General features: G+C 29.3%; 1 protein-coding gene across 2 annotated transcripts in view; it reads right to left on the reverse strand.

Moving 5' to 3' along the window:
• Positions 1 to 862: 862 nt before the first annotated feature.
• Positions 863 to 26,909, reverse strand: part of LOC129977851 (trace amine-associated receptor 1-like) — a 103,817-nt gene continuing 77,770 nt past the window's right edge. The window contains exons 3-7 of one of the 2 annotated variants that reach the window (XM_056090601.1): positions 14,090 to 14,198; positions 10,789 to 11,121; positions 8,527 to 8,650; positions 4,912 to 4,980; positions 863 to 3,031 (exon numbers count right to left, since the gene is read on the reverse strand). In XM_056090601.1, coding sequence (XP_055946576.1) covers positions 2,637 to 3,031; positions 4,912 to 4,980; positions 8,527 to 8,650; positions 10,789 to 11,121; positions 14,090 to 14,198 — 1,030 coding nt within the window. In that variant the 3' untranslated portion in view covers positions 863 to 2,636. The remainder of the gene's footprint in view (positions 3,032 to 4,911; positions 4,981 to 8,526; positions 8,651 to 10,788; positions 11,122 to 14,089; positions 14,199 to 26,909) is intronic. The other variant, XM_056090592.1, reaches the window with a different exon arrangement.

A 26,909-nucleotide genomic window follows, 5' to 3' on the forward strand; every position in this document is an offset into this window, starting at 1 on the left:
GAAAAAAAGAAAAAAAAAAAAACATAATTAAAACCAAAAAATGACACTATAAAGGATTGAACTTTTTTTTTTTTTCTTTTTGTAAACTCATTTATTATGTAAATTATGGCAAAGCTAGAAAATAGTGCCCGTTCCTATGCTGTTTGCACAATTTTAAAACCTCAGTACTAGATCAGGAAAAGTCGACATTTCAAAAATCACACTCCAATTAGCAAGGAGATTGTTTTATATTATTGTATAATCGTGTATTATTATTACCCCGTAAACAATATGCTTCTTGCTGCGCCTATTTTTTTTCTATAAAATTTCTTGCCGGGAGGTATTCCTGTTGGTGTGGAGAGGGGGCTGCCAGCTCAGGTGTCGTCCTCGCTATCTGACCGCGGTTCAAAATGACGAGTTCTGTCCCAAAATAGCAATAGTGTTGCTTCAAAACGGGACGTTAATATAACTAAACTAAAAACTAACTAAACTTGGCGGGAGGGATAGCATTGTCCAGGTCTGACTAGAAAACAAGCCACAAATCCGAAACTTAACTTCTGTATCGATATCTCCTTCTCTTGTATTGACTAACAATATCTCCCCCCCCCCAAAGAAAATAGTATAAAGAAAACCATAGGGACTTCAATTAAAGTGTGTCTTATTAAATATTTTTACAAAAATAAGTATAAATTATTTTTATCTCCATTATATCGGAATTAAAAAAAAATAGATTCAAAAAATTATTATTTTAAGAATTAAAACAAAAAATTTAATTTAATGAGAGCAAGTTTCAAAAACCATATTTACAAATGAAGCTGATAATTGGAATAATTTATAAACATCAAGAAAACTTTTATTATGATAACAGCTTTTTAAAAAAACGAGTTGTCAGAGGTTATAATGCAAATAAAATAATGATTCAAAAATGATATAACCTGCAAATATATATATTAAGAACAAAATTCTTGTATATAATTCATAAATGTAGCTTTTTTAAACGTAATTAGGTAATTTATCTTTGATGTTTAGTTATGAAAACTTGTTTGTAATATAATTAACTCTGGATTACTGTAAAGTAGTTTAAATTATTGCTAATCAAATATTCTAATGACTTTTTGAATCACAAATAATTCTTAATTTTAATATGACAAAAATTATTTCTCTATTTGCCACAAAATCGGATAGTGCTACGAAAATTCTTAAAACTTCAAGTCAAATTTCCAAAAATTTGATCTAGATTTCTTATGTAAATTTGACGATGCTTTTCTTTCTGGAGAACCAAAATGAAGTGTTAAGCATTTAAAATTTTCAAATGATTTGATTATTGGAAAAACTGATTTCATTTTTACAATACGTCGCTTTCTGCCAGTTGATAAATTACTGTCCAGACGAATCGTACAATGGTCGTCGATTTAGTCAAGTTCGCTAAATTTATCCGAGCAGTTCAAGGTCGTGATCGTGTACCGTCACAAAAGAATCCGTAGAAACAAAACGTAGAAAGTTAGAACAATAGAATGTTCTTGGTTATTCTCTTTCCGAAAACTAAAATAGCACTCCATCTGCCTTATTTTTACTTTCTGTTTTTCTCGTGGTGCGTCCTTTGATTCGCCCACAACAAATCCTATCGATACTGTTACGTTCAGTAATGGTGGGATGTTCGGCTGGACAAAAGAAGGTGCGACCTTTGATGTATCTTTATGGATATTCTTTAATTCTTAAAGTATTATTTTCTTGAAAGATTCGTATTTCTTCTGCTGTCGACGTATGATGAGGCTAAATACATGCATTATTCTTAAAGCATTGCATTATTCGTTATTTTTTAGTTCGATTTTCTCGAAAATTCGGAATTGTTTTCGGTACCCTCCTTCATCGACTCATAGCGAGAAATCGCGCTATGTATTTATGACAATTATGGTCCATTCTTTATTATCTTGTCATATTCAACAGGCTGTTGGAAAGTTGTTTATTAAAGAGGGAAAGCAAGAACGGTAAATTCATGAGTAACCGAAGGAGACCGCCTTCATGAGTAACCTTATCTTGCAAACAAGAGAAGGTCCTCTTCTTTTCGGTCTTCGAAATGCTTATAGTAAAGAGAAACTTGAATTTTTCTCCAGCAAACCATTATTTCTTGTTAAATGATATGGTCAGACATTTGCTGAATGCTTATTATTATTTTTTGAGTTTATTATTAAAGCATAAATATAAATAATTGCACTGAGTAAAAATTAGCTTGAGAGACATTATATTTACTCTCTGATCATTGATGCAATAATAATATGATGTAATAAATCACAGAGTATATGTAGATTAGTTAGTAAAAAGATGAGTTCACCATCTTTTTTGGTTAACCAGTCTTAAAGATCTACTCACTCGATTCAACTTGCGCAATCTTAGACATACAATTCTTTGTTCTACATCAACTAAGTCTACAAAGCAAATGTTTATTTGTGCGTTTCTGCGATATCAATGCTATTTCAGAAAGTTAAGAAGTTCAAAAAGAATAGCCTTCGTATAACACATGTTTATCAGACAGATACGTTAGTTCAATGCTAATTTCGCATGCATCCGTCCTATTCTCGACTTCTTAAGTACAGATATATACATGGTAGAATATTACCGCTTTTTGACAAGATTACCGAAAAGAATCATGCTTGTGCTTAGACACGGTCCTCTTCCTCAAAATCTTCTTGTATATCCCCATTTGGAGGACAGTTTTCACCACCATCTTCTTCGTCTTCTTCTCGGATCTCATGACTCAGTGAATGTCTCTTATTCGTATTCCATCGGGGAACATCGGGATCTGTCTGCGGCACTTCGATGGGCGAACGTCTGGGCCTCCAAAACCCACAAATTCCGCAATCGCTTTCCGGGACAGGAGACTCTTCAGGGGCCGGTGATTGTTCTGGTTCGGGATGGCTGTTGCTCGAAGACTTGGTCGAGAACGATCTTACGAGGTTGGGTATGAGTGGCATGCTTCTCCAGCTTGTCTGGGATAGCAGAGTGCGCTGTCTGCGGATTTCGGCCTTTGCAGGTTCGATTTCATGCGTTTTATCTATAAAAGAAGGTTAAAAGTACTTAGACTTTATCCATTTTAAATTTTTAATATATTGTATAATTTTTTTAGGAAATTTAAAATATCATTTAAACCAGACGGAGTGGTCTCTTGCATACTCTCTAATAAACTTGACATACCAGAGAACCCCCTACATGACAATGGCGTACAATAGTTACGAATTATAAATTTTTGATGTGAATTTGGTATTTTTGTTGATGGTATGGTAACAACATTAGCGAGTTATTTGGCGATTCATCCTTAGCATGCGTTAATAAGCATCCAAAAATCGAGTTTGGATTTTAGACACATTTTTCTCAACGGACTGAAACAGAAATCAGACACAAAACTGCACTTGTAGTCACAAAATCCCATACCAAATTTGATATATTTAAATCACGGCGTTTTTGAATTATTGAGTTTACATGTTCCTGAATGTACAGACTGACAGGCAGTTAGACTGTCATTGGATTTAATTCAAAATTTGACAGGTCTCTAAAATATACATGTTAAATCTGTGTTCCGAATTTTATCTGTTTAGCTCTCTTCGTTTTGTAACTATCGTGTTAACTTATATTCGAACAGCCGTATGGATGAAGTTCCTTGGAATGCCGGCGACCTGGCATAGGGGTAGCGCGTCTTTCCCTGATCTGGGCGTCCCGGGTTCGAGTTCCGGTTTGGGCATGGTTGTTTTTCCTGTTCTATCCTGTGAGTAGCAAAGTCGTACTCTTTGCCCAAGATGGCTCTACGATAAAAACAAGAGGCGCTCCCCCTTAGGCTTAGATCAGCTGTCTTCGAACAGCGGGCTTATCCGTGGCAAGTGCCATAAGAAACAACAACAGTTCCTTTGAATAGATTTCACTCAAAATGTGATAGAAATATGTAAATTTGGTACAAAGACCATATATCAAATTTCAACCGTCGAGCTCAAAGCGCTTTTGAATTATCTTTGTCACAGACAGAAGGATGGACGGACATTTTCCACAAATGTGTTTTTAATAAGCAGGGAGTTTTAAAACGTGGAGATTCGTCAAAATCACGAGTTTGAATTTTTTGTCGATTACTATACTTTCTTTATACTATACGAGAAAGTAAAAAACCGTTTGAGAAATTTTTTAAAGAAATATTGGCTTAAATATTGAGACAATAATCCAGTTATGATCAAATCTAGTCCTTTCACGTGACTGTATTCTGTTAAATATATGTTAACCTAGTTTAGTCATTATTTATTAAGGATGCTGAATTTAAAACTTAATTATTTGCTTATTTTAAAAATGTTGTTTTAAAAACAATTATGAATGATTATAGATTTCCGAAAATATGATAATTTGGCAATTCGAAAATGGCATGTAGTTTGATTCTTCAGATAACTAGTTTAAGTTAGATATTTGGATGTTTGAAAACAACTCAGAAATTTATCTCTACGGATTTATTTAAAAAAAAGTAAGTTTATACCAACACATAATGACATTTTTACATTTCTTTTATTCTTTGAAGTGACGGCCAAGAGGGTTGGCACATAAACGCATCATATTTGTCGTGTGGTGTTCTCTAAATTTGTCTTAGAGTATGATTTTAAGAAAAATGGTACTTCCAATCAAAATGAGATGATTTTTTTTCCTTTTAAAAATCACTTTATGGCCCAAGTCTCTCTTAACAGTAAAAACTATTAAACATCCTGGAACTATTTTCTTTTTAGACATAATATGACAATTTTTTACATCAAATATTTTCCCCCAATTACAAACAATAATTGGTTTTATGATGGTTGTTGTTGGTCTTTGAAACAAGAGAATGAATGCTGTAAATTATTTTCGCATGAAAATATTGTTCTATGTTGTAGCATCAATGATATTTTTCTTCAAGTGTGCAATACTTACTTATATTAACATTCGAACCAGATTTCAGTGATCCTCTGGCAGATCTCGAGCGGAAACTCATAGAATTCACTGAAAAAACAGTATACCATTATTTATTTACTTATTAAAAATTGAAATTAAGTTAAAATATTAAATGTTTAAGTAGCATTCATAAATAAATATTAAGAATACAAATTGCACAATAAAAATCTAAAACTGATTATAAACAGAAACAACTAAGTATTAAGAATTTATTTTCAAATCTTTTGTTAGTATAAAGTGGACACGGTTACAGAGTCCGAATCAATGCTAAAAATATCCATTTTGAAAAGTACTGAAAATCTCATAAAATATTACCAAAATGTCCTGATTTTTTTTTTCATTCTGATCATTAAAATGTGCACTAAAACTTCATTACTTATCAAAACTACTTTTAACAAAAATAGTTTGATTAACGACGAATTGTAATCAGTTTAATTTTGCTCGGTAAATTCTGTACGCTTAGGTTCAACTTTATTTAGTGAAAACGATTAACACATCTTAAGCAGGTTCTCACTCGCCAAATTCTTATCATATAGCGAGGAATTCTTTGCATTTCGCACGTAAAATGACTTCTGTGGAAAATAGCTATAACTTTTGAACTAATTTAATAATTTATAGAAAATGACTTTTGTTCCCTCCTGCGTTTTAAGAACTGTATGCCCAAACCGAGTTGAATCGTTTCCTGCTTAAGATATATCAATATAACTGTGTCCACTTTATCTTCCAAAAAAAATATTATTAATTTTATTCATTTGTTAGTAGTATATCATGCAAAACCATAGCACTTTAGTAAGCAGGCAGAGATCTATTTCACATATATCACAGTTTCTTGCTTAATTGTCACGACTCTCTCACACTCTTTTAAAGAAACAAAAGCTAAGACTTTGAAATATTAGTTTCTCTAAACAGTTTATTTTTGTTAGACCATCGATCAATGACATTGAAATGTGCAACTTTTGTGAAAAGAAATGCTGTCTGCTAACAGTTTTCTTTTCACTGGAAAATGAATGCGTTTTGCACAGAAATATTTTAGTTAATACAGACATTAGTAATCATGTCACGGATTCGTTTGTTTGAACCACGCCCAAAATAAAATATATTTATTATCAATGTAACAAAGGGTTATTAGAAAACTACTTATGAATTGTTTAAGAAGCATTTAAATACAACCTTCATTTGGGAAAAATATTTTTGGTTCTTTTGTAACCTTATAAAATTTTATAAGTGAACAAATTATCTATTTAGTGAATTAATTATTTTTAAAATTAGGTTCTTGAATTATAAAATATTGCTCAGAACAATTTTCTGGGGACATAGTAATATTGGACAGGAACAACTTTGTGACAAAAGGACTCGAGTTTAAGACTTCAATCCAACTTCGATCCACTGTGAGCGCAGCTTTAGTACACATTAAATCAGAAGGCTTCATTTTTCTCCCGTTGGTGTTGTGTGAAAATTCGGAAAAAGGATTGGTTCCGATGCTGTCATCATCTGATTACACTTCAAATGACGAGATCCATTCGAAAGTAGTTCTCTAGTGGCTTCAGAATGGGCATTAATATAATTAAGCTTATTTCATCATTTAGATTTCACCTTAAAGTTTCGGTATTGTAAAAGAAGAAATGAATACCAAAGAAATTAAATATCTCGGAGGAGTTTTAAAACTGTATTTTGTTTGCTCTCTAATCAAGTTAATAATAGGCGAAAGAATAAGAAGAAAAAAAGAAGAACGTTGCTGTGGCCTTAAAAAGAATGATGTAATTAATTAGATCTCGGATTTTAAAACTTAAATCATTTATTTATTGCTCCTTTAAAATTATAAAACTCCTAACTGCACGATTATAAAGCCTATTGCTGCGAAAGATTTTCGGTATCTCAGTACAAGTGCAAGTCCTCGAATTATATTTGTTCAGAAAAAAACTGAAGACGAAAACGACTGAATTTCAAAGAAAAAGTTTTATTTTGATTTACTTTTGATTCTACGAAGATATTCTTATAAAACATTTTATTACAGATCAATGCTCGCATTGCAAATGTTTGATGATGGTATGAACGCCAATTAGCAATTTATCTATGTTATGAATATTTTTGAATATCATTAGAGACATCTTAAGTAGATATATTTTTATCTTTAAAATTATCATTTGTTCTTTATTACTTGAAAATAAATACTGATATTGAACATATTTAATTTTATCATTGAGATAGTTAGATTTTTTTTTCTCTATTTCAAGAATATATGGATCATTTTTTTTCCTTTAATTTTCTTATTTAAACTATATAGTATTATCTTTACGAGTCCATTTGATATTTGTGCTAATGGCATTGCGGTTATAATTATCAATTGTTATTAGAATAAAGGCCATTTTCCATTCAGACAGCTCATGCATTACTCGTTAGTAACCGACACCAGACAAGGAAATAGTAAATGTTAGTAGGCTTAGTCTCTTGTGTTAGTACAGCCATTTACTGATGGATTCAAATGCAGCAGCTTATAGTGTTATCCAGCATAACTCGTGCAAAGTATTCCGCTAATTTTTACCTCCGCTGAGTCCTCAGAATTAGCAGATGTGTCATAATCAGTATCACAAAGCTGACTTCAAATACAAGAAGATTTCGTCGCCAAAACTTTTCTTTTTGAAGTTTTCTGCCTTGCCTTTGATTAAACTGGATGAGATGGGTGATTTCTTTTCTTTAAAAACTATTGATTCGACTAGAAATTTTAATACAAATGTTCGTGGTCTGTTTTATGTTTGGAATTATTGAAAACTAGAGCGCTTTCTATGTTTGTTTGTTTTTTCCTTCCTCTACTTTGAAAATATTGAATAGTTCGTTCTTATTAAGTTCTAACCAATGAATAGCGTATCAGACAATGCTCTAGCTCTCGTCGTTTTTGGATCATGTGACATTGAAAGAGTTCGTCGTCGAGAATTGTTCATTTCGTACCAAAAACGCATTTCTGAAAAATACATCAAACATGTTAGAAAATGAAAACATGATGGCGATAAAAACAACACTCACACACACAAAAAAAAATTAAAAAATTTGTCTATTAATTAAAAAATAACGCATTTAATTACTTTGTTTAGTTCTATAGTAATTAGCATTTCTATTTTAAGGTTCTATTTTCTTTTAAATTTTATCTGTAGTCTCATTTCCATTTGTATTGTGTTATTTAAATTTTCATGGTTTCCAGATTTTAAACTTAATGTCAATATTGAAGACAAAATACACAATGTAGTAAAAATAGATTTTAAATAAATTATCAAAATATTATATTGACTTTCCCTTTTCTAGCTTATCCGTTATATCCTTCATTTTTTTTAAAAAAATTCTATAACGTAATATCGTCGTTCTTTATTCCATCTCAAATACTGATTAGAGATTTTGCTTTTCTTTTTTTATGTTCTTTTTTCACGATAATGATTTTCATCTGCAAACGATAATTAAAATTATTTAAATATAAAATAAAAATACTTACAAATTCATCGATATTTGATCTGAAGATTTAATTATATTTGAAAGGGAGTATATTAAATCTAAATGTTTTATTATTTTGGTAAAAATGATACATAATAATTTTAAAATAATTACCTGCACTAAGCTTAGCAGATTGGGCTCCGCACATTATTTCTTTATATCCTTTCCTAAATGAAGGACTTCTAAATGCATATATGATGGGATTGCATGCAGAATTAAAATAGCCACACCAGTAAGCCTGAAATGATTCGAAATTATTCATAAGGTGCAGTACTAAAATATTCATTGGCTCAGAATGATTATTTGGTTAACACAAATAAAGCATTTGCTTCCATCAGTTAATGTAATTATGTTCACTGAAAAGATAAATGAGTTCATTCCTTTAATTATTAAATGAAAATTTCATTTTAAAAATAAACCTTTTCTATATTGTAGGATTTGAAATAAAATTGTTTGATTATTTGTTCCAAAAAGTCTCCGAAACTGATTCATCCTAAGAAAAAATGTTGATTGCAATAAATAACAATAATTTCTTGCTACATATCAAATAACTTTCATGGATATTCTACAAACATCAGTTTCCAGAGTTTTCAAAAAAAATTTTGAAATCGCTCTAGAAAACGAAAGTCCTACTTATTTAACTTGTAGTTATGTCCAATTTTTAATAATATAACTTTTGTCGTTTCAAGATATGGGTTTTAAAATAAGAGTTTCAACAGTAGTTAAGCATATTCCTATCTGCATTGATAATAAAGGTTTGGTTCCTTGTCTGTTTTAAGCATATTTTACAATATTTTCCATTATTGTGACGAAATTCAAATAATTTTTATTGGTATTACAAATATTTTATAGTGAGTTTTGTCCATTGTTGACTACCAAATTATGAAGTTAAGTCTTCTTTTTTCTTTTTCATTATATTAACTTCTTTTCAAAGTTGTGAATAAATAATTGTGAATAAAATTTTCAAATATAAGAAATGATATAAAAAATTTTATACTTAGAACAGTCAAAAATTATGATGCATTTGTCGTATTACAAATACCAGAACTGAATGATTTCAATTATTATTTTTATACATTTCATGCACATGTTTCGATTCAACAAACAAGTTATTGAGTTAGTTGAAGTCTCATCTTTTTCTCTTTCAAACTGATTTTCAAATATTTATTGTGATGATAGAGACAAAACACAATGAACAAAAACAAGAAAGTTTTTTTTAACATCCTAAAGCTCTTAAAATAATGCAAGTTGCCCGCCTATCAAAATTTCAGCCTAATATCGCAAAGGGGATATTTAGATGCTTTCAATAAATTTTAGCGTTTTTATTATATACATATTGTTTTTTTTAATAATTAAAATACATCTGTTAGTTAAAAAATTCCATATATTTGTGTATTATAATACATCCATTATTATTAATTGTGAACTGAGTGAGTTATTTGGAACTGTTGTCTAAGCCGTTTAAAGTGAAGATATATAACAAAATTGCTTTATCGAATATTACTTCTTGGAATCATCAACGTTCAAATAAGCTGGATTAACTATTTGTATGAGGATATATTTTTAGAACGTATATCCTTCCTTTTCCTGGAGAATAGGAAGGATATCAATTGGCAACCAGATCGGGTAATATTTTGATGCCACAAAGCAATCATTTGATGGAAAAGCAGGAAATATTAAAACGATAAAATTGTTCAACATTTTGCACTACCAATAACATATAGGTATAGGATAAAATAAAAGGAATACTTGTTAAAGAATTAAAAAAATCTATTACAAATGTGTTATAAACCCTTCTAGTAAAAATATGGCAACCCATTTTATAGATTATATGGAAGATATTTTAATTAAATTTTGTTTGTTAAATTGGAACAATATTTTAGATAGATTCTTTGTCGGGTTAATGCAGGATTTTGAAATGAACTGTGATTAAATTTCATGGAATAATGCTGAGAATAATTTTAAAATAAATGTGTACTGTAAAAATTTGAAAACGATTCCGGCAGGGTTCTGGATGTACGTTTGTATTTTTGATATCAATTTAACTTAGGCCTATGCTATTAAAAGTTTTTTAATAATATTTCAACGTATGTATACATTTCTTGGGACTTATAAATAAGTAATGTAAGTTATTGATTGTAAATAAGTTAGGCAATGTAAGTTATTGATTTTTCGTCAACTTTGGATCTAACATTTCTCCAAACAATTTGAATTATTTAAATTGTGATTTTATCTGATAATTGTTCGACTGGATGATGTACTGTCTCCACTCGGGACTGACATGAGTTTGGATATGCCACTATTATAATTCTGACAAAGAGAAACATTCTCATTTGAGATAAACTCAAATACTGAAAAGAAAATATGGTATCTCACCAAGGGATTCAGAATGGGAGGCAATTTGCTCTTATCCTTGACGAAAACCGCTGCGTTCGAATAAAGAAGATAAGGCGTCCAGCAAAGAAGAAAGCAGGCGAGCACCAGGAAGAGGGTGGTGGCCACCTTCTTCTGCTGCGCTACTGAGTTCTCCAGGTCGATGTTGGATGTCTCCCGGATTCTCTTCATGTGCACATGGATCTCTCGGAAGATCTTCGAATAGCAGAAAGTCATGACGCTCAGAGGGATGATATAATTGCTGGTAGTGATCAGAGCCGAATGGGACATGGCTGCTAGGCCTTTAGGGTAAGCTGGACCACACTGACTAGAACCCTGAATAGCAAAATATCGCATCATTTTACGAAATAATACATTTTTTGAAAACAATTATTGAAACATTTTGTGCTAAATATAAAAATATTCGAGTTCTGCGAATTATTTCTATAGATTCTAACATTTCCGATTTGCTGAAAGAGATAAAATTTATTTATAGATCTTACAATAACTCACAGATTGTCACATGACACCTTTATAATGGGTTGCTCAAAAGTTCTTAGGCATATTCCAAAAGAAAGTCATGTATTTGCACAGACAAGTGATTATTATGTAAGAATATACAGGTACAAATGCGCTGTACGATACTAGAGAAATCTCTATGACAATGCAATAAAAACAAGTACTACGGCGAACGCTCTGGAAATATTTTCTTCAAGAATATTCAACAGGTTCCTCAGAGGGAATGGCAGTAAGTATGCTATATAAGTATGTTTATATAACATATTTGCAACCACCATGTATTGCAACACAAGATGTTACAATGTTGCTCGTATTTTACAGACTTCAGCAGGTACCGGTTATGCACTGCCGTTTGAAAATGCACCAACTGCAGTGAAACACAGCAAGGCTAGAATAGCAGTTGATTTACTGTCTTCTGATAATCTGTCAGAGTAATCTCACTAATTATCGCCTGTATATATCTGACCATATCCGAAGGATTCTTAAATTTTATCTAAGAGCTTTCGATTCATCTTATATATACATCTTTATTGTTGCAATGATCGATAACATTATGATGCATCTTTAAATTATGTGTATTTGTGAATATAATAAGAACTGATAATACCCATTGAGATAATTAACCAAGTATAATAAATGTGTCTACATTGAAACTAAAATATTGTTACGAATCTGTGATGCTGCTTCCCAGCATAGTTGGTTCCATCATCTGAAAGACTGTTTTACAGTCATCTGTATTGGATGGAGTCCGGGTGTCGCGTCGGAGGTCCCGGAGCTTGGCGACAAACTTGGAGACCATTTGGTGACTTGGCGACGAATTTGGTGACTTTGGCGCCAAAATAGATTATACCTGAAACATGGAGAATTTTCCCGATCCGTCCATTAGGAACCGAGATACGCCTCGAAAGTTCCTGATTGGTTGAGGGGCTTCTAACCCCACCTCCTGAGACCTATAAAAGGAGGCAGACTGCAGCTGCCGGGGTGGTAGTCGGAATCGACGATATACAACGGTTCTTCCAGAGATTAGCAGAGCAGCGACGGAGTCAAGCTAGTGCTGAACTAAACTGTGCGCTACTGTCTGCAGTAGAGTCTTGTTGTGTGCTGCTGTGTGCACGTCTCGGCTGAAGATAATTGTCTTCTCCATGCTGTATATAGTTGTCGTCTTTGTGCTGTCCTGTGTGTCGTAGTGTCAATAAACGTGTTGTGTGTTCGTCTACTGAAAGGACTGATCATTGTGTTGTGTTATCTTCATACCATACACAACCACTAAATACACACAAGTAAACGAACCCGACGGATTGATAATGATAGAGGGAAATCCATAACAATATAGATAAGAATCCCGAAAACATACTAATACATTTCAAATATAATTAGACATTTAAAAGTGAAGAAACATTTAATTTCTGAGTGATTGCCGTGTAATCGATTGTGTCTGGAACACAAAATTAGAATACTTCGGATTAGGTTGAACCAAGTATCATGGGAAAAATACTGTCATTTAACCCAACTGTGACAACCTGATAAAGAGCCAGCAGAGCACTTCATACATCGTTGAATCAGACTAATCCAATGTTCCCACTGCCCGTTTAAATCATACACCCAGTCAGCTAATTTAAATCATAAATAGTGTTTAGAGACATTTTTTTCAAGGCAAACAAAAACATATTTTCTTAGTTTCAAATAATAGAATAGCATATATTTCGTTTTCTTAAAAACTAAAGCGTTCAAATAATGTAGAATTTAGAATGCATGAAAGACAAGAAATTATTAGTGGCATTAGTCAGCAAAATTGTATTTGGTCATTGAGCTTCGTAAAAACAATAATCGTCATAGAGAAAATCATCCCTATAATTTAATTGTTCGCCAAATAGGGAAAAAAATAATGAACTAGAAATCTCAGTAGAGTGTCTCAAAAATGATTAGATCCTGTGCGCTTCATTCAGTGAAACTCTACGTTTAGGAAATAAAATCGAGGAAAACTAAGAAAGTCTCGATAAATTCAAACGTCTCATTATTTTATCATAGCACCAATGATAATACAAGTTTGTCGTATTTAATTGAAATGAATGCTATCTGAAGAAATTTCCATCTTAGTTCATTGGATGAACATATTTTAGGCATAGCAAAAATTAGAGAAAAAAATTCTGATAGCAATTAGATCACACTGATCTAATTACTATTAATTAGATCAGACTAACCTAATAGTTTCTTGCAATTAGATCAGACTGATCATTACAAAAAGTTAGTAGGCAAAGCAGAACTATCTACATGCAAAAATCGTTGTAAGTAATATCTACCTCTATTTAATCGTTCTTGTGATTCGGAACATTCTATTGAAATAAATTCGCAGTGTTTTTCAAGCCGAGGAACAAAATCCAGGAATGCGCCTGCTAATTTGATCTAATTTGATTATCTATTATCTTATATAGATTTAGTATTTCACAGATCCTTGCACACAATCCGAACTACATTTTTTACAGTAAACTTAATAGATTAAAATCCAGCAGAGAAAAAAAAAATCATTAATACCGGAGACTAATTCTACTAAATTCACATATTAAAGAACTTTGAATGTTATCATAATAATCTTGGTTAGAAATTTTAATTGGGCTAATTTATATAATTAAAATAATATAATACTTTTTCTTTTTAATATCTTTTCTAACATGAGACTGAAATAAATCAAAATTTTTGACTTATTTCAATCTGTCGACTATTGAATTAACGTAATACAAATTTTAAAAGTGCATTTTGCTCTTCGTTTAAAGTGTTTGTAGAATACCTTTTTGTAAACATTCGTGTTCCATCCTACAAGGGGTCCAGTGGCACAAAATAGCGCCCACAGCCAGGACGCTAGGATCATAAGTTTTATTCGCCTCTGAGTCATGGCTCTGAAAGAAGAAAAATTGTATCTGACTTAGGAAACTGACATGGAAGAAATAACTTTCAAACATCAAAAAGTAATTACTAAACATGTTATTTTACAGAACTGAAAAGAGAACCAACTATCATATGATGGATTTCAGTTTCAATATTGCAAATTAGATCAAAACGTATAAAATTTGCCAAATAGATAATAAAAAAATACTATAATAAATAATAGATAATTTATCCTTCGATAATGAAGTGCGGAAAAAATACAGATTTAAACTAATTTTTGTAATTTTTTTGTAAAACTAGTTCATGTCTTAAACAGAAAATTTTGAAGTTAATTCACAAATTACATACTTCAGCCTAACCAGGTAAATGCATTTCGTTCGCGGATAATTTCAGTTTTAATAAATATTTAGCCTTCTATAATATGTATTCTCTAAATCTTTTGCTAAATGATTTACAATTTTCCGACAGTTTTTTATTGGCATAGAAAGAATTAGAACTTCTACCATAATGACTATAATACGTAATGAACGTTAAAAAATATTTTCAAAGTATTTGATGTTACTGTTTCATTTTTCAACAGCTGCTTCTTAATCTTTTAACTATATTTCCTCTATCTCAATTATTTTTATTTATATCAATATCAGTCGAGATTTTTTGAATTTATCTCAATTGTTTTATACGATTTACAATCGGAATCGCAGATTTCTTTCATTTGTTTATAATTTTTTTCTGAGTTTACAAGCCATAGTACTGGTGTATGCATATTCTCTTACTGGTATATGTATTGTTACGAAATTTCCGGGGTTCGTTTGGATAGTAGGGGTTATATGGTGTGAAGAACGCTCAATCACCAGGCGGCAGTAGAAAACAAAACAACGACGCTTATTTACACGAAGACACAGGACAGCACAAAAAACGACAACTATATATAGCACAAAAGAAGATTATCTTCAGCCGAGACGTGCAGCATACAACAGTATACACAGCAGCTCTACTCCGTCGCTGCTCCGCTAGTCCCTGGAAGACGAGTTCTTCAACGTCGATCCCGACGACTCTCGACTACTACTCAATTCACAACCACTCTCTCCGATCTGGTTCACGACCACTCAATTCACCATCGACTCCCTCGGCAGCTGCAGCTCCTTTTATAGGTCCAGGAGGCGGGGCTAGAAGCCTCTCAACCAATCAGGAACGTTCGAGGCGTAACTCTGTTCCTACTGGACGGATTGGGAAAATTCTCGATGTTTCGGGTATAATCTATTTTGGCACCAAAGTCGCCAAATTCGTCGCCAAGTCGCCAAATGGTCGCCAAGCTCTGGGACCTCCTATGGAACCCACTATGCTGGGAAGTCGCATCGCAAATTCGTAACAGTATGAAAGAACATCTCGCTGATGATGCAACTGGCATACGATCTTTCACGCTCTTTTATTCCATAATCCTATTCTAAATTCTTAATATTATTAAGAGAAATTCCTTTGAGTCAGTACACGGTTTGAGATATGAGGGTCCCAAAACTGAAAACTAATCAAGTTATAATGAAAGAAATAAAAATTGAGTATCGCTGTCTTTAACAATTGTTATCGATGCGGTTATGCATTATATTAATAAAATTTAAAACATAAATTCAACTCAAAACAATCAATGCACACTGCAAGTTGGTTTTGTTTTTAGAGAAATTTATAGTTAATTCTATGCTATCTTCAACCAGTTTTTTGCTTAGATAAGGAGATGTTAATGTTGAAAGCTAATTTTATACAGTTAATTACTAAATGTTATAATGATTCATGATTCACTTTCTCGTTGAGGTTTTATAACATGATAGGAGCGATATGATGTTTTGATAAATTTCTCAAAAATTACGTAAGAATGAATGATTCATTCAACGAATTAGAAACACTTTCATCACACCTTTTAAAATTTATGTCTAACTTTACGTAATATATTTTAGCTCGCTTTTTCTTCTTGGCTGATCCCATAAACTTAAATTCTTCAAAATATTTTTAATATTAATTTTTATGTATTTGCTTATTTATAAAGTAAATGGTTTTATTATTTTACCCAAGGAATTTTTTTCTTTCATTTTGATATTACTATTAAGTATTTTCACGTTCTCTACTTTTTTACTTTTAAGTTCATCCTTTACTCTAAAGTCAGTGATCCCCGATGTGTAATACGATTTTTTTTTTTTTCATTCGCATTTGTCGTCAGTGACTTGGCGAAAGACGAAATTAGTTTTTGACTCTTTCGTCATATTTTATTTCAAAATCAGTCGCCACCAAATAATCTGACATTAAATCTGTTTTATATTAATTGTTTTACTTAGGTTATATTTATTGGGTGCATGTACTTTCTAATGGTGACAATCCCATATCATTACAGCTCTATTAAAAATGAAAATAACCTGTTCATCATTTTTTTTAATTCCGCAATGTTGTAACTTTTTTTATTTGTTTTGTAAATTACACAAATATTAAACAGAATCTTCCTCCTTTAGCTTTTAACAATGAAAGGTAATCACGCATTTAACTATATGATGAAACTATGAAAATTATTTGAATTTTAAGAAAATAATGTAATCTATTATTTAGTTACAAAGCAATATATATATTTAAAAATTGACAAATTTCAGAAAAAAATTTGCACAATCATTTATTTTATATCGTTAAAAAGACATTTGCTAAAGATTTTAAGACAGTGTAATATTTATTTTAATGTTATAATATATTCGAAAGTTATCAAAAAAAACACCTCCAAATCCACAAAAAAACTAATTTTTAATTAATTAAAATTTTAAAAAATATCGCCCCGTTGTTCCCATTCTCACCCTCTTTGGTTATACAGTAGACTCCCGATTATCCTCGGAATTGGGTGGCGCGGCCGCCGCGGATGACAAAAATCGCGGATAATCCGAAAAAAGCTAAAAACGGGTATAGCAAAAGAGAAAACAGTCCTTCCAACTTTGAAAAATCGTTTTATGTACAATAAAACATAAAATAAACAGCAGGAAATGTTTAACTAACACTTAATATTTTAGTGTTATATTATATATATATTAACTTAATTAACTTAATATTTTAGTGTTATATAGTTATAATATTAACTTAATCTCAAAACTAACCTAAAATGCATTTTGTTAATGAAAACAGAAAAGTGCTTTGTACTTACGAGAGGCGTCAAGGATACACAGAAAAATGAATACATATGTACTGTTTTAATACTGTAATGTATTATGTAATTACAAAAGCATAACTGTAAAACTACACCTTTTTGAAGAAATCAGTCATTTGTGTTTGCTTCTTGCTTTGGAAGCATTTTCTCTTTGCTTAGAAGCAAAAAAAAAAAAAAAAAAAAAAAAACTTAGTGCGGCAGGGGCGAATAACCCGCCTTCGGATAATCGGGGGTCTACTGTATGTGCCAGATTTGGTGACTATAGGCTCTGTCTGGCTAATAGAGCGCTAACATACACACGCAAATTCATCTTTATTATTAGTAGAGATAGACATATGATGGAAGGAAATAAATAACGTTTTGCCTCCTTGGCTCTCTTTAAGATTAATGCCCGGCATCTATAATTCTCTTTGACCCTAGTCATGACTCTTCTGTCTACAGTTGATAATCATAGTTTGTTAAAGTTATAATTTTAAAGGAAAATAGTAGAAGTTTTGATTTACATTATCTTGCGATAAAAGACTTAAAAGTACGACTCCTGCATTAATAGAACTGTAACTTAAGCTATTAAAACTGCAGTATATTGTTGCTGCAATCGACAAGTGATGTGAAAAATACAAATAACGTATTCTAAATGTGGCTAATCGGTTGATGCACGGAAGAGAAGACATTTTGTCCTCTACAGAATTAAAGAATTTTCAAACTTCTATTCTTAAACATCTTATTATTATAATATTTTAGACTTGGTTCGTCAGTCGTGTTTTGGCCTGGCTTGATTGCATCTGTCAATGATTTTGTATCTAAATATTTTTCATCAAGCCTGTTTAAAGGCTGAATACGAGCCTCAAAGTATTATCTTGTTAATAAAAGCGAAAATTATGCTTTGGAATGAATGTTCATATAATTTGTAATAATTAAATTAATAATTATTTATTTAAGAAAGCAATTTTTCTATAATAAGTAATGCCATAGGAATAAAATATTTGGTGAGACAAAGTTGGTTTAATGACACTACGTCCATAGAAAGAATAGTTAAAAATTAAAATTTCATATTATCACTATAATAAAAAATTATCATCATATTTTATCATTTTATTAATATATTACAATAAATATGTATAATATTAATAAATATTACTTATATTCTTATGACTTAAAATATTATTAATAATAATAAAATATTATTCATTTAATATTATAAAATTTTAAAAATTTATTAAATTTGAGGAAAAATTATATGTATAGAAATAAAAATAGTATTATTGAAAAGCTAATGAATTTTTTAATGAATTTTTAAATGGAGTAAAATGATTTTTATACTCCTAAGTTACTAAGAGATATAATTTAAATTTCAGTAAATTTTAAATAAAGCGAGCCCTTTTTGAGTGTGCATCTACAATCCAAGAAATAGATATTAACCAAATTTAAAAGCCGTAGATCCAACGATTTGCTTAGAATGTTTGTAATGATTTTTGCATTATGCATGACTCAATTCGGAGAAAGTAGACCGACTTAAAAGCATTATATCATGTTAAAAGTCAATGGAGCGCATTAATTTGATTTTTTTTTTTTTTTTTTTTTCCAATTGGAAAAGTTTCCCCGAAATCAATACAGATGGCAGCACAGGTCTTATTACTTCATATCTGCTGTTTTCAGACAATTGAGCATATGTTTCTGATGCACTTCTCTCTATTCAAGACGTTCGCTGTTATTATGAGTCAGGTTTGTGAAACGTATCATCTATCATATCAGATAAATGACTCCCTTGCTATCTGTAAACCTCAGCAGAGAAGGCGTCACCTGTTTAAATAGCAAGTGACGTCACTAACAGCCAACGTGTTAATGATTTCTTCTGATTGATTATAATCATATTTAAAGAATCTTGCATTTCGGAGTTTACCAAAATTCCTTGCGCTTTCCAAGTAGGATTATTGATGCTTGGTTGCATTTCAATGGTGGCCAAAAAATGATGGATTTCTGATTAGGCAGACTAGACAGCAGTCTAGGGCTGCCAAGCAAGTCGATTACAAAATTGTAAGAAAACTATAGTTTTGAATTATAAGCTATTTTGGTCTACAGTTTTTATACACGTCGAATTATGAAAATCATTAATTCAGCAATAAGAAATTGCTTTTTATAATATATTGGAATATTCATTTATTGGTATATATATTCAATATATATTCCAATGGTTATATATATTCAATAACAGTTATAACATATAAATTGTTCATAAACAGTTATGCCATATTCCATTAGGTCCTGTAAAGTAATTATTTTTAAATTTATATTTGTTTCAAACTTAATATTTTATTTTAATCTTACATTATAATTAAATAAATGCTTATATTTGTAATAAATCATTAGCTAATAATTATGTTTGGGTTTTCAAAAGCTTTATTACTTCCGTCATTTTTTCCATAATATGCAGATAAAAATAGATAAATAAATAAAAGCATTGTTAAGGACCGAAAAATGCCCCAACCCGCCATTGCTAACCAAATATATTTACATGTTTAGTCTGGAACAGAGTCTCGCAACTCAAAATATTTTACATATGTCTTGGTAATGTATTCTTTTGAATCAGCCAACAAGATCTCGTAAAATTTCACCATAAAATAGGAATAAAAAAATAAAAAATAAAGATTTGTAGGTCTTTTATTAAAATAGCAATAAAAAAATAAAGATTTGTAGGTCTTTTATTAAAATAGCAATAAAAAAATAAAGATTTGTAGGTCTTTTATTAAAATAGCAATAAAAAAATAAAGATTTGTAGGTCTTTTACTAAAATAGCAATAAAAAAATAAAGATTTGTAGGTCTTTTACTAAAATAGCAATAAAAAAATAAAGATTTGTAGGTCTTTTACTAAAATAGCAATAAAAAAATAAAGATTTGTAGGTATTTTATTAAAATAGCAATAAAAAAATAAAGATTTGTAGGTCTTTTATTAAAATAGCAATAAAAAAATAAAGATTTGTAGGTCTTTTACTAAAATAGCAATAAAAAAATAAAGATTTGTAGGTCTTTTATTAAAATAGCAATAAAAAAATAAAGATTTGTAGGTCTTTTACTAAAATAGCAATAAAAAAATAAAGATTTGTAGGTCTTTTACTAAAATAGCAATAAAAAAATAAAGATTTGTAGGTCTTTTAATAAAATAGCAATAAAAAAATAAAGATTTGTAGGTCTTTTATTAAAATAGCAATAAAAAAATAAAGATTTGTAGGTCTTTTACTAAAATAGCAATAAAAAAATAAAGATTTGTAGGTCTTTTACTAAAATAGCAATAAAAAAATAAAGATTTGTAGGTCTTTTATTAAAATAGCAATAAAAAAATAAAGATTTGTAGGTCTTTTACTAAAATAGCAATAAAAAAATAAAGATTTGTAGGTCTTTTATTAAAATAGCAATAAAAAAATAAAGATTTGTAGGTCTTTTATTAAAATAGCAATAAAAAAATAAAGATTTGAAGGTCTTTTATTAAAATAGCAATAAAAAAATAAAGATTTGTAGGTCTTTTATTAAAATAGCAATAAAAAAATAAAGATTTGTAGGTCTTTTACTAAAATAGCAATAAAAAAATAAAGATTTGTAGGTCTTTTACTAAAATAGCAATAAAAAAAATAAAGATTTGTAGGTCTTTTATTAAAATAGCAATAAAAAAATAAAGATTTGTAGGTCTTTTACTAAAATAGCAATAAAAAAATAAAGATTTGTAGGTCTTTTACTAAAATAGCAATAAAAAAATAAAGATTTGTAGGTCTTTTACTAAAATAGCAATAAAAAAATAAAGATTTGTAGGTCTTTTACTAAAATAGCAATAAAAAAATAAAGATTTGTAGGTCTTTTACTAAAATAGCAATAAAAAAATAAAGATTTGTAGGTCTTTTACTAAAATAGCAATAAAAAAATAAAGATTTGTAGGTCTTTTATTAAAATAGCAATAAAAAAATAAAGATTTGTAGGTCTTTTATTAAAATAGCAATAAAAAAATAAAGATTTGTAGGTCTTTTATTAAAATAGCAATAAAAAAATAAAGATTTGTAGGTCTTTTACTAAAATAGCAATAAAAAAATAAAGATTTGTACGTCTTTTACTAAAATAGCAATAAAAAAATAAAGATTTGTAGGTCTTTTACTAAAATAGCAATAAAAAAATAAAGATTTGTAGGTCTTTTACTAAAATAGCAATAAAAAAATAAAGATTTGTAGGTCTTTTACTAAAATAGCAATAAAAAAATAAAGATTTGTAGGTCTTTTACTAAAATAGCAATAAAAAAATAAAGATTTGTAGGTCTTTTATTAAAATAGCAATAAAAAAATAAAGATTTGTAGGTCTTTTATTAAAATAGCAATAAAAAAATAAAGATTTGTAGGTCTTTTACTAAAATAGCAATAAAAAAATAAAGATTTGTAGGTCTTTTACTAAAATAGCAATAAAAAAATAAAGATTTGTAGGTCTTTTAATAAAATAGCAATAAAAAAATAAAGATTTGTAGGTCTTTTACTAAAATAGCAATAAAAAAATAAAGATTTGTAGGTCTTTTATTAAAATAGCAATAAAAAAATAAAGATTTGTAGGTCTTTTATTAAAATAGCAATAAAAAAATAAAGATTTGTAGGTCTTTTACTAAAATAGCAATAAAAAAATAAAGATTTGTAGGTCTTTTACTAAAATAGCAATAAAAAAATAAAGATTTGTAGGTCTTTTAATAAAATAGCAATAAAAAAATAAAGATTTGTACGTCTTTTACTAAAATAGCAATAAAAAAATAAAGATTTGTAGGTCTTTTACTAAAATAGCAATAAAAAAATAAAGATTTGTAGGTCTTTTACTAAAATAGCAATAAAAAAATAAAGATTTGTAGGTCTTTTACTAAAATAGCAATAAAAAAATAAAGATTTGTAGGTCTTTTATTAAAATAGCAATAAAAAAATAAAGATTTGTAGGTCTTTTACTAAAATAGCAATAAAAAAATAAAGATTTGTAGGTCTTTTATTAAAATAGCAATAAAAAAATAAAGATTTGTAGGTCTTTTATTAAAATAGCAATAAAAAAATAAAGATTTGAAGGTCTTTTATTAAAATAGCAATAAAAAAATAAAGATTTGTAGGTCTTTTATTAAAATAGCAATAAAAAAATAAAGATTTGTAGGTCTTTTACTAAAATAGCAATAAAAAAATAAAGATTTGTAGGTCTTTTACTAAAATAGCAATAAAAAAAATAAAGATTTGTAGGTCTTTTATTAAAATAGCAATAAAAAAATAAAGATTTGTAGGTCTTTTACTAAAATAGCAATAAAAAAATAAAGATTTGTAGGTCTTTTACTAAAATAGCAATAAAAAAATAAAGATTTGTAGGTCTTTTACTAAAATAGCAATAAAAAAATAAAGGTTTGTAGGTCTTTTACTAAAATAGCAATAAAAAAATAAAGGTTTGTAGGTCTTTTACTAAAATAGCAATAAAAAAATAAAGGTTTGTAGGTCTTTTACTAAAATAGCAATAAAAAAATAAAGATTTGTAGGTCTTTTAATAAAATAGCAATAAAAAAATAAAGATTTGTAGGTCTTTTACTAAAATAGCAATAAAAAAAATAAAGATTTGTAGGTATTTTATTAAAATAGCAATAAAAAAATAAAGATTTGTAGGTCTTTTATTAAAATAGCAATAAAAAAATAAAGATTTGTAGGTCTTTTATTAAAATAGCAATAAAAAAATAAAGATTTGTAGGTCTTTTATTAAAATAGCAATAAAAAAATAAAGATTTGTAGGTCTTTTATTAAAATAGCAATAAAAAAATAAAGATTTGTAGGTCTTTTATTAAAATAGCAATAAAAAAATAAAGATTTGTAGGTCTTTTACTAAAATAGCAATAAAAAAATAAAGATTTGTAGGTCTTTTACTAAAATAGCAATAAAAAAATAAAGATTTGTAGGTCTTTTACTAAAATAGCAATAAAAAAATAAAGATTTGTAGGTCTTTTACTAAAATAGCAATAAAAAAATAAAGATTTGTAGGTCTTTTACTAAAATAGCAATAAAAAAATAAAGATTTGTAGGTCTTTTACTAAAATAGCAATAAAAAAATAAAGATTTGTAGGTCTTTTATTAAAATAGCAATAAAAAAATAAAGATTTGTAGGTCTTTTACTAAAATAGCAATAAAAAAATAAAGATTTGTAGGTCTTTTACTAAAATAGCAATAAAAAAATAAAGATTTGTAGGTCTTTTAATAAAATAGCAATAAAAAAATAAAGATTTGTAGGTCTTTTACTAAAATAGCAATAAAAAAATAAAGATTTGTAGGTATTTTATTAAAATAGCAATAAAAAAATAAAGATTTGTAGGTCTTTTATTAAAATAGCAATAAAAAAATAAAGATTTGTAGGTCTTTTATTAAAATAGCAATAAAAAAATAAAGATTTGTAGGTCTTTTACTAAAATAGCAATAAAAAAATAAAGATTTGTAGGTCTTTTACTAAAATAGCAATAAAAAAATAAAGATTTGTAGGTCTTTTAATAAAATAGCAATAAAATAATAAAGATTTGTAGGTATTTTATTAAAATAATTGATGTGAGTAGCTTACAATTTAAACAAAAACCTTTCTATATCAAAATGAAATTTAAAAAAAAAAAAGGCTCTCTGAAAATAATCACGTAATTTTTCAACATTTTGAAAATTAGACATTTCTGCTCTAAAATGATGAAATGAAATAAATGAATTTTGCGTAAATATATATAAATGAATCATAAACTTGCACAGTTACAGTGATATCGATTTATTTTTCGATTAAAACAACTTTCGTTTTTCGGTTTTAAAAATGAGATATGAATTAATTTTAAAAGCACATTTTTCGTAATATACTTTAAAAAGCAAACTTCCAAAGTTTAAATTTTTTTCTACTTTTTAACTAATAATTCATTACTTATTAGTATTAAATTTTATTGTCTTTTCAAATCATTTTTTTTTTTTTTCAAATTTGTTGTTGCTACTTATGGCATTTTTACAAGCCTGCTGACGAAATGTCAGCGCTTTAAGCCGAGTGTGCAGTAACTTCTGAGAGCAAAGCCCTTGAGCACCCGAGGGCAGAAGTTTGACTTCCATCTCACTTCCAAGATGATACTCACATTCGATTGCACAACCCTTTTTTACAAGGGGGAGGGGCTGTTTCACATATCTCACAGATAGAACTCAGGGTAGAGAACAACCATCCACGAACAAGAACTCGAACCCGGGATGTACACATCATGGGAAAGACACGCTACCTTTAGGCCAGGTCGCCGACTTCAGATTTATAATCACATTTGGATAAAAATTTGAATAAATGTATCGACTAATTGATAGTTTAAAAATATTTTAATGAATTATTGCCATCAAAAAGTGTACAAAATGTCAAATCTCTGGTACGTCAGGAAATGTGTGAAAAATCAATCACAACGTTTTGAATTTACATATATGAAACAATATTACACTCTTACATATATGAAATAAATCAAGTTAAACAAAAGTGTATAAAAATGAAAATAATTGGTCGATCATTGGAAAATAATTGGTCAATTTTATTATTACAAGATTAAGCGTATGTTGCTATTAGCGACAGGCGAGGATCGAACTCGCAACCTTTGGGTTCGTAGCCGAGTAACATGACCACAAGACAAAAGAAATTTCTCATGTCTCGTAGTTGTTATCTGGCTTATAAAGCGTCACCACACATATATTAACATTCATAGAAATAATGTATTTTGATCACCAGTTGTTGCTAATCAATATGATTTAATTAAAACACACTTTTTACGAAAATTACATAGGTGCATCTCACTATTAAAGCTTTAATCAAAAGGTCAGCTGTTCAAATATCAAAATAAAGACACAAATGGCCTGTGGCAGAGTCTCGGCTCCAGAATCAGAGGACCGTTGATTCGAAAGTTGCTTCTACGAAAAGCTCATCATCATATCAGCCTTCTTCAAGTAACATCCGACTTCGAAGGTGTTAAACATCAGCCGGCAGAAATTTGAGAGTTCAATGCTAAATGTTTTTAAGGTCTGTCCTTAATAGACTCCGTGTTGCTTCATCACGAGACGTTGATCAAATTAAATCAGTGACCCAAAATTTTACTTGTTATGCTGTTGACGTTGTTACTGATTAGCTATCCTAAATCTGTTTTCCTTAACTATTGTAAAAATTCTTATCTTTCTTTTGAGAGTGATAGTTAGGCTTTCCATTCATATTAAATAACCTTAGCATATAAGTAAAAGTTACTATGTTCCGAAATTGATAACCACAAAAAAAAAAAAAAAAGGTCGTAGATATATTATTCGATCTCTATATCTTAGAGGATATGTCCTATCTTTATGAATGCTATTAATCTCTTGATCTACGAATTTCTTTAACCTTCTGATTAGATGGCGCGTTTTATCAGAGACGTGTATTGTTATTTCAATCTGTAGAAGAGCATAAAGAACACCTGAAATACTTTTGCGTGTCCAATTGATTTTGCCCAAATTACTCGTTTAACTGAGTGATAGATTTATGAATTCAAAATTCTGGAACTCGATGAATGCAACAGGCACTTTAATATTATCAAGAAGTAAACAGATATTTTTATTAATTAAAATTTCTTTTTATTTATTATTAAAAAGCCAGCTACCTCCGTGAGCAGCTGATTCGCCAAGAATATTAGTTGTATTTAATTTCAATTAAATCTATAGTGCAAACTTGATATTAATAGTTCCCAAAGCAAAAAATTTTTGAAGATCAAATTAGGTCCCCAACTACAAAATATTTGAATAAATCCCATTAAATTCTAATATTTTGTGCAACTTAATAGCAGATTTCAGATTCAGAATTGTCCCAAATAAATAATTTGCATCTCTTAAAATAGGCATTTTACAATATTCTTGAGACGCCCTGCTGATTGACTTGTCTAATTATATTAACGTTGCATTTTGGAACACCACTAAGGCTATTTTGAGACATTCCTAGACCTTTTGAACAACGGTCAGATGACGAGGACAACAAATGAGCCGGCTCTTCTTTCTAGGTATTTCCACGTCAGCTGGAGGACATTAGGTCTAAGCGGATTTAGCAAGCACAAAATCCGCCTCCTTTACGCTTTTTCGTATAATCGGATTTGGAACCTGGCACCCTCTAGCCCCGACGTTGAGATTTTACCACCAGGCCACTTTAGTAATGATTCCATGTCGATCGAAGCGCATACAGATCTAGAATAAAGTTTCAAACTTGCACAATAAACTTGAATCACTCTGATTACAAATATTTACAAAGTGGCAAAATCAGTCCAATTGTTGAGGATATGGAACGCTGCCAAAATTTTATTTTCTGATATCTTTGATTTTATATATACAATATAAAAATGAGGGGAGATAAGAAATAGACAACCATTAATTATGTATCCAAGAATTGTAAATTTTCATAAAATATAAAAATTAGTAAAACAGTTTCATTGTTTGTATCGGAGAGAATGGTTTTTTGGTTTTTGTCAATTATTTTAAATATATAGATGCTGTAAGCCGGCAATTCAACAACTCAATC

Source organism: Argiope bruennichi, chromosome 1, assembly GCF_947563725.1.
Source record: "Argiope bruennichi chromosome 1, qqArgBrue1.1, whole genome shotgun sequence".
Lineage (NCBI taxonomy): Eukaryota > Metazoa > Arthropoda > Arachnida > Araneae > Araneidae > Argiope > Argiope bruennichi.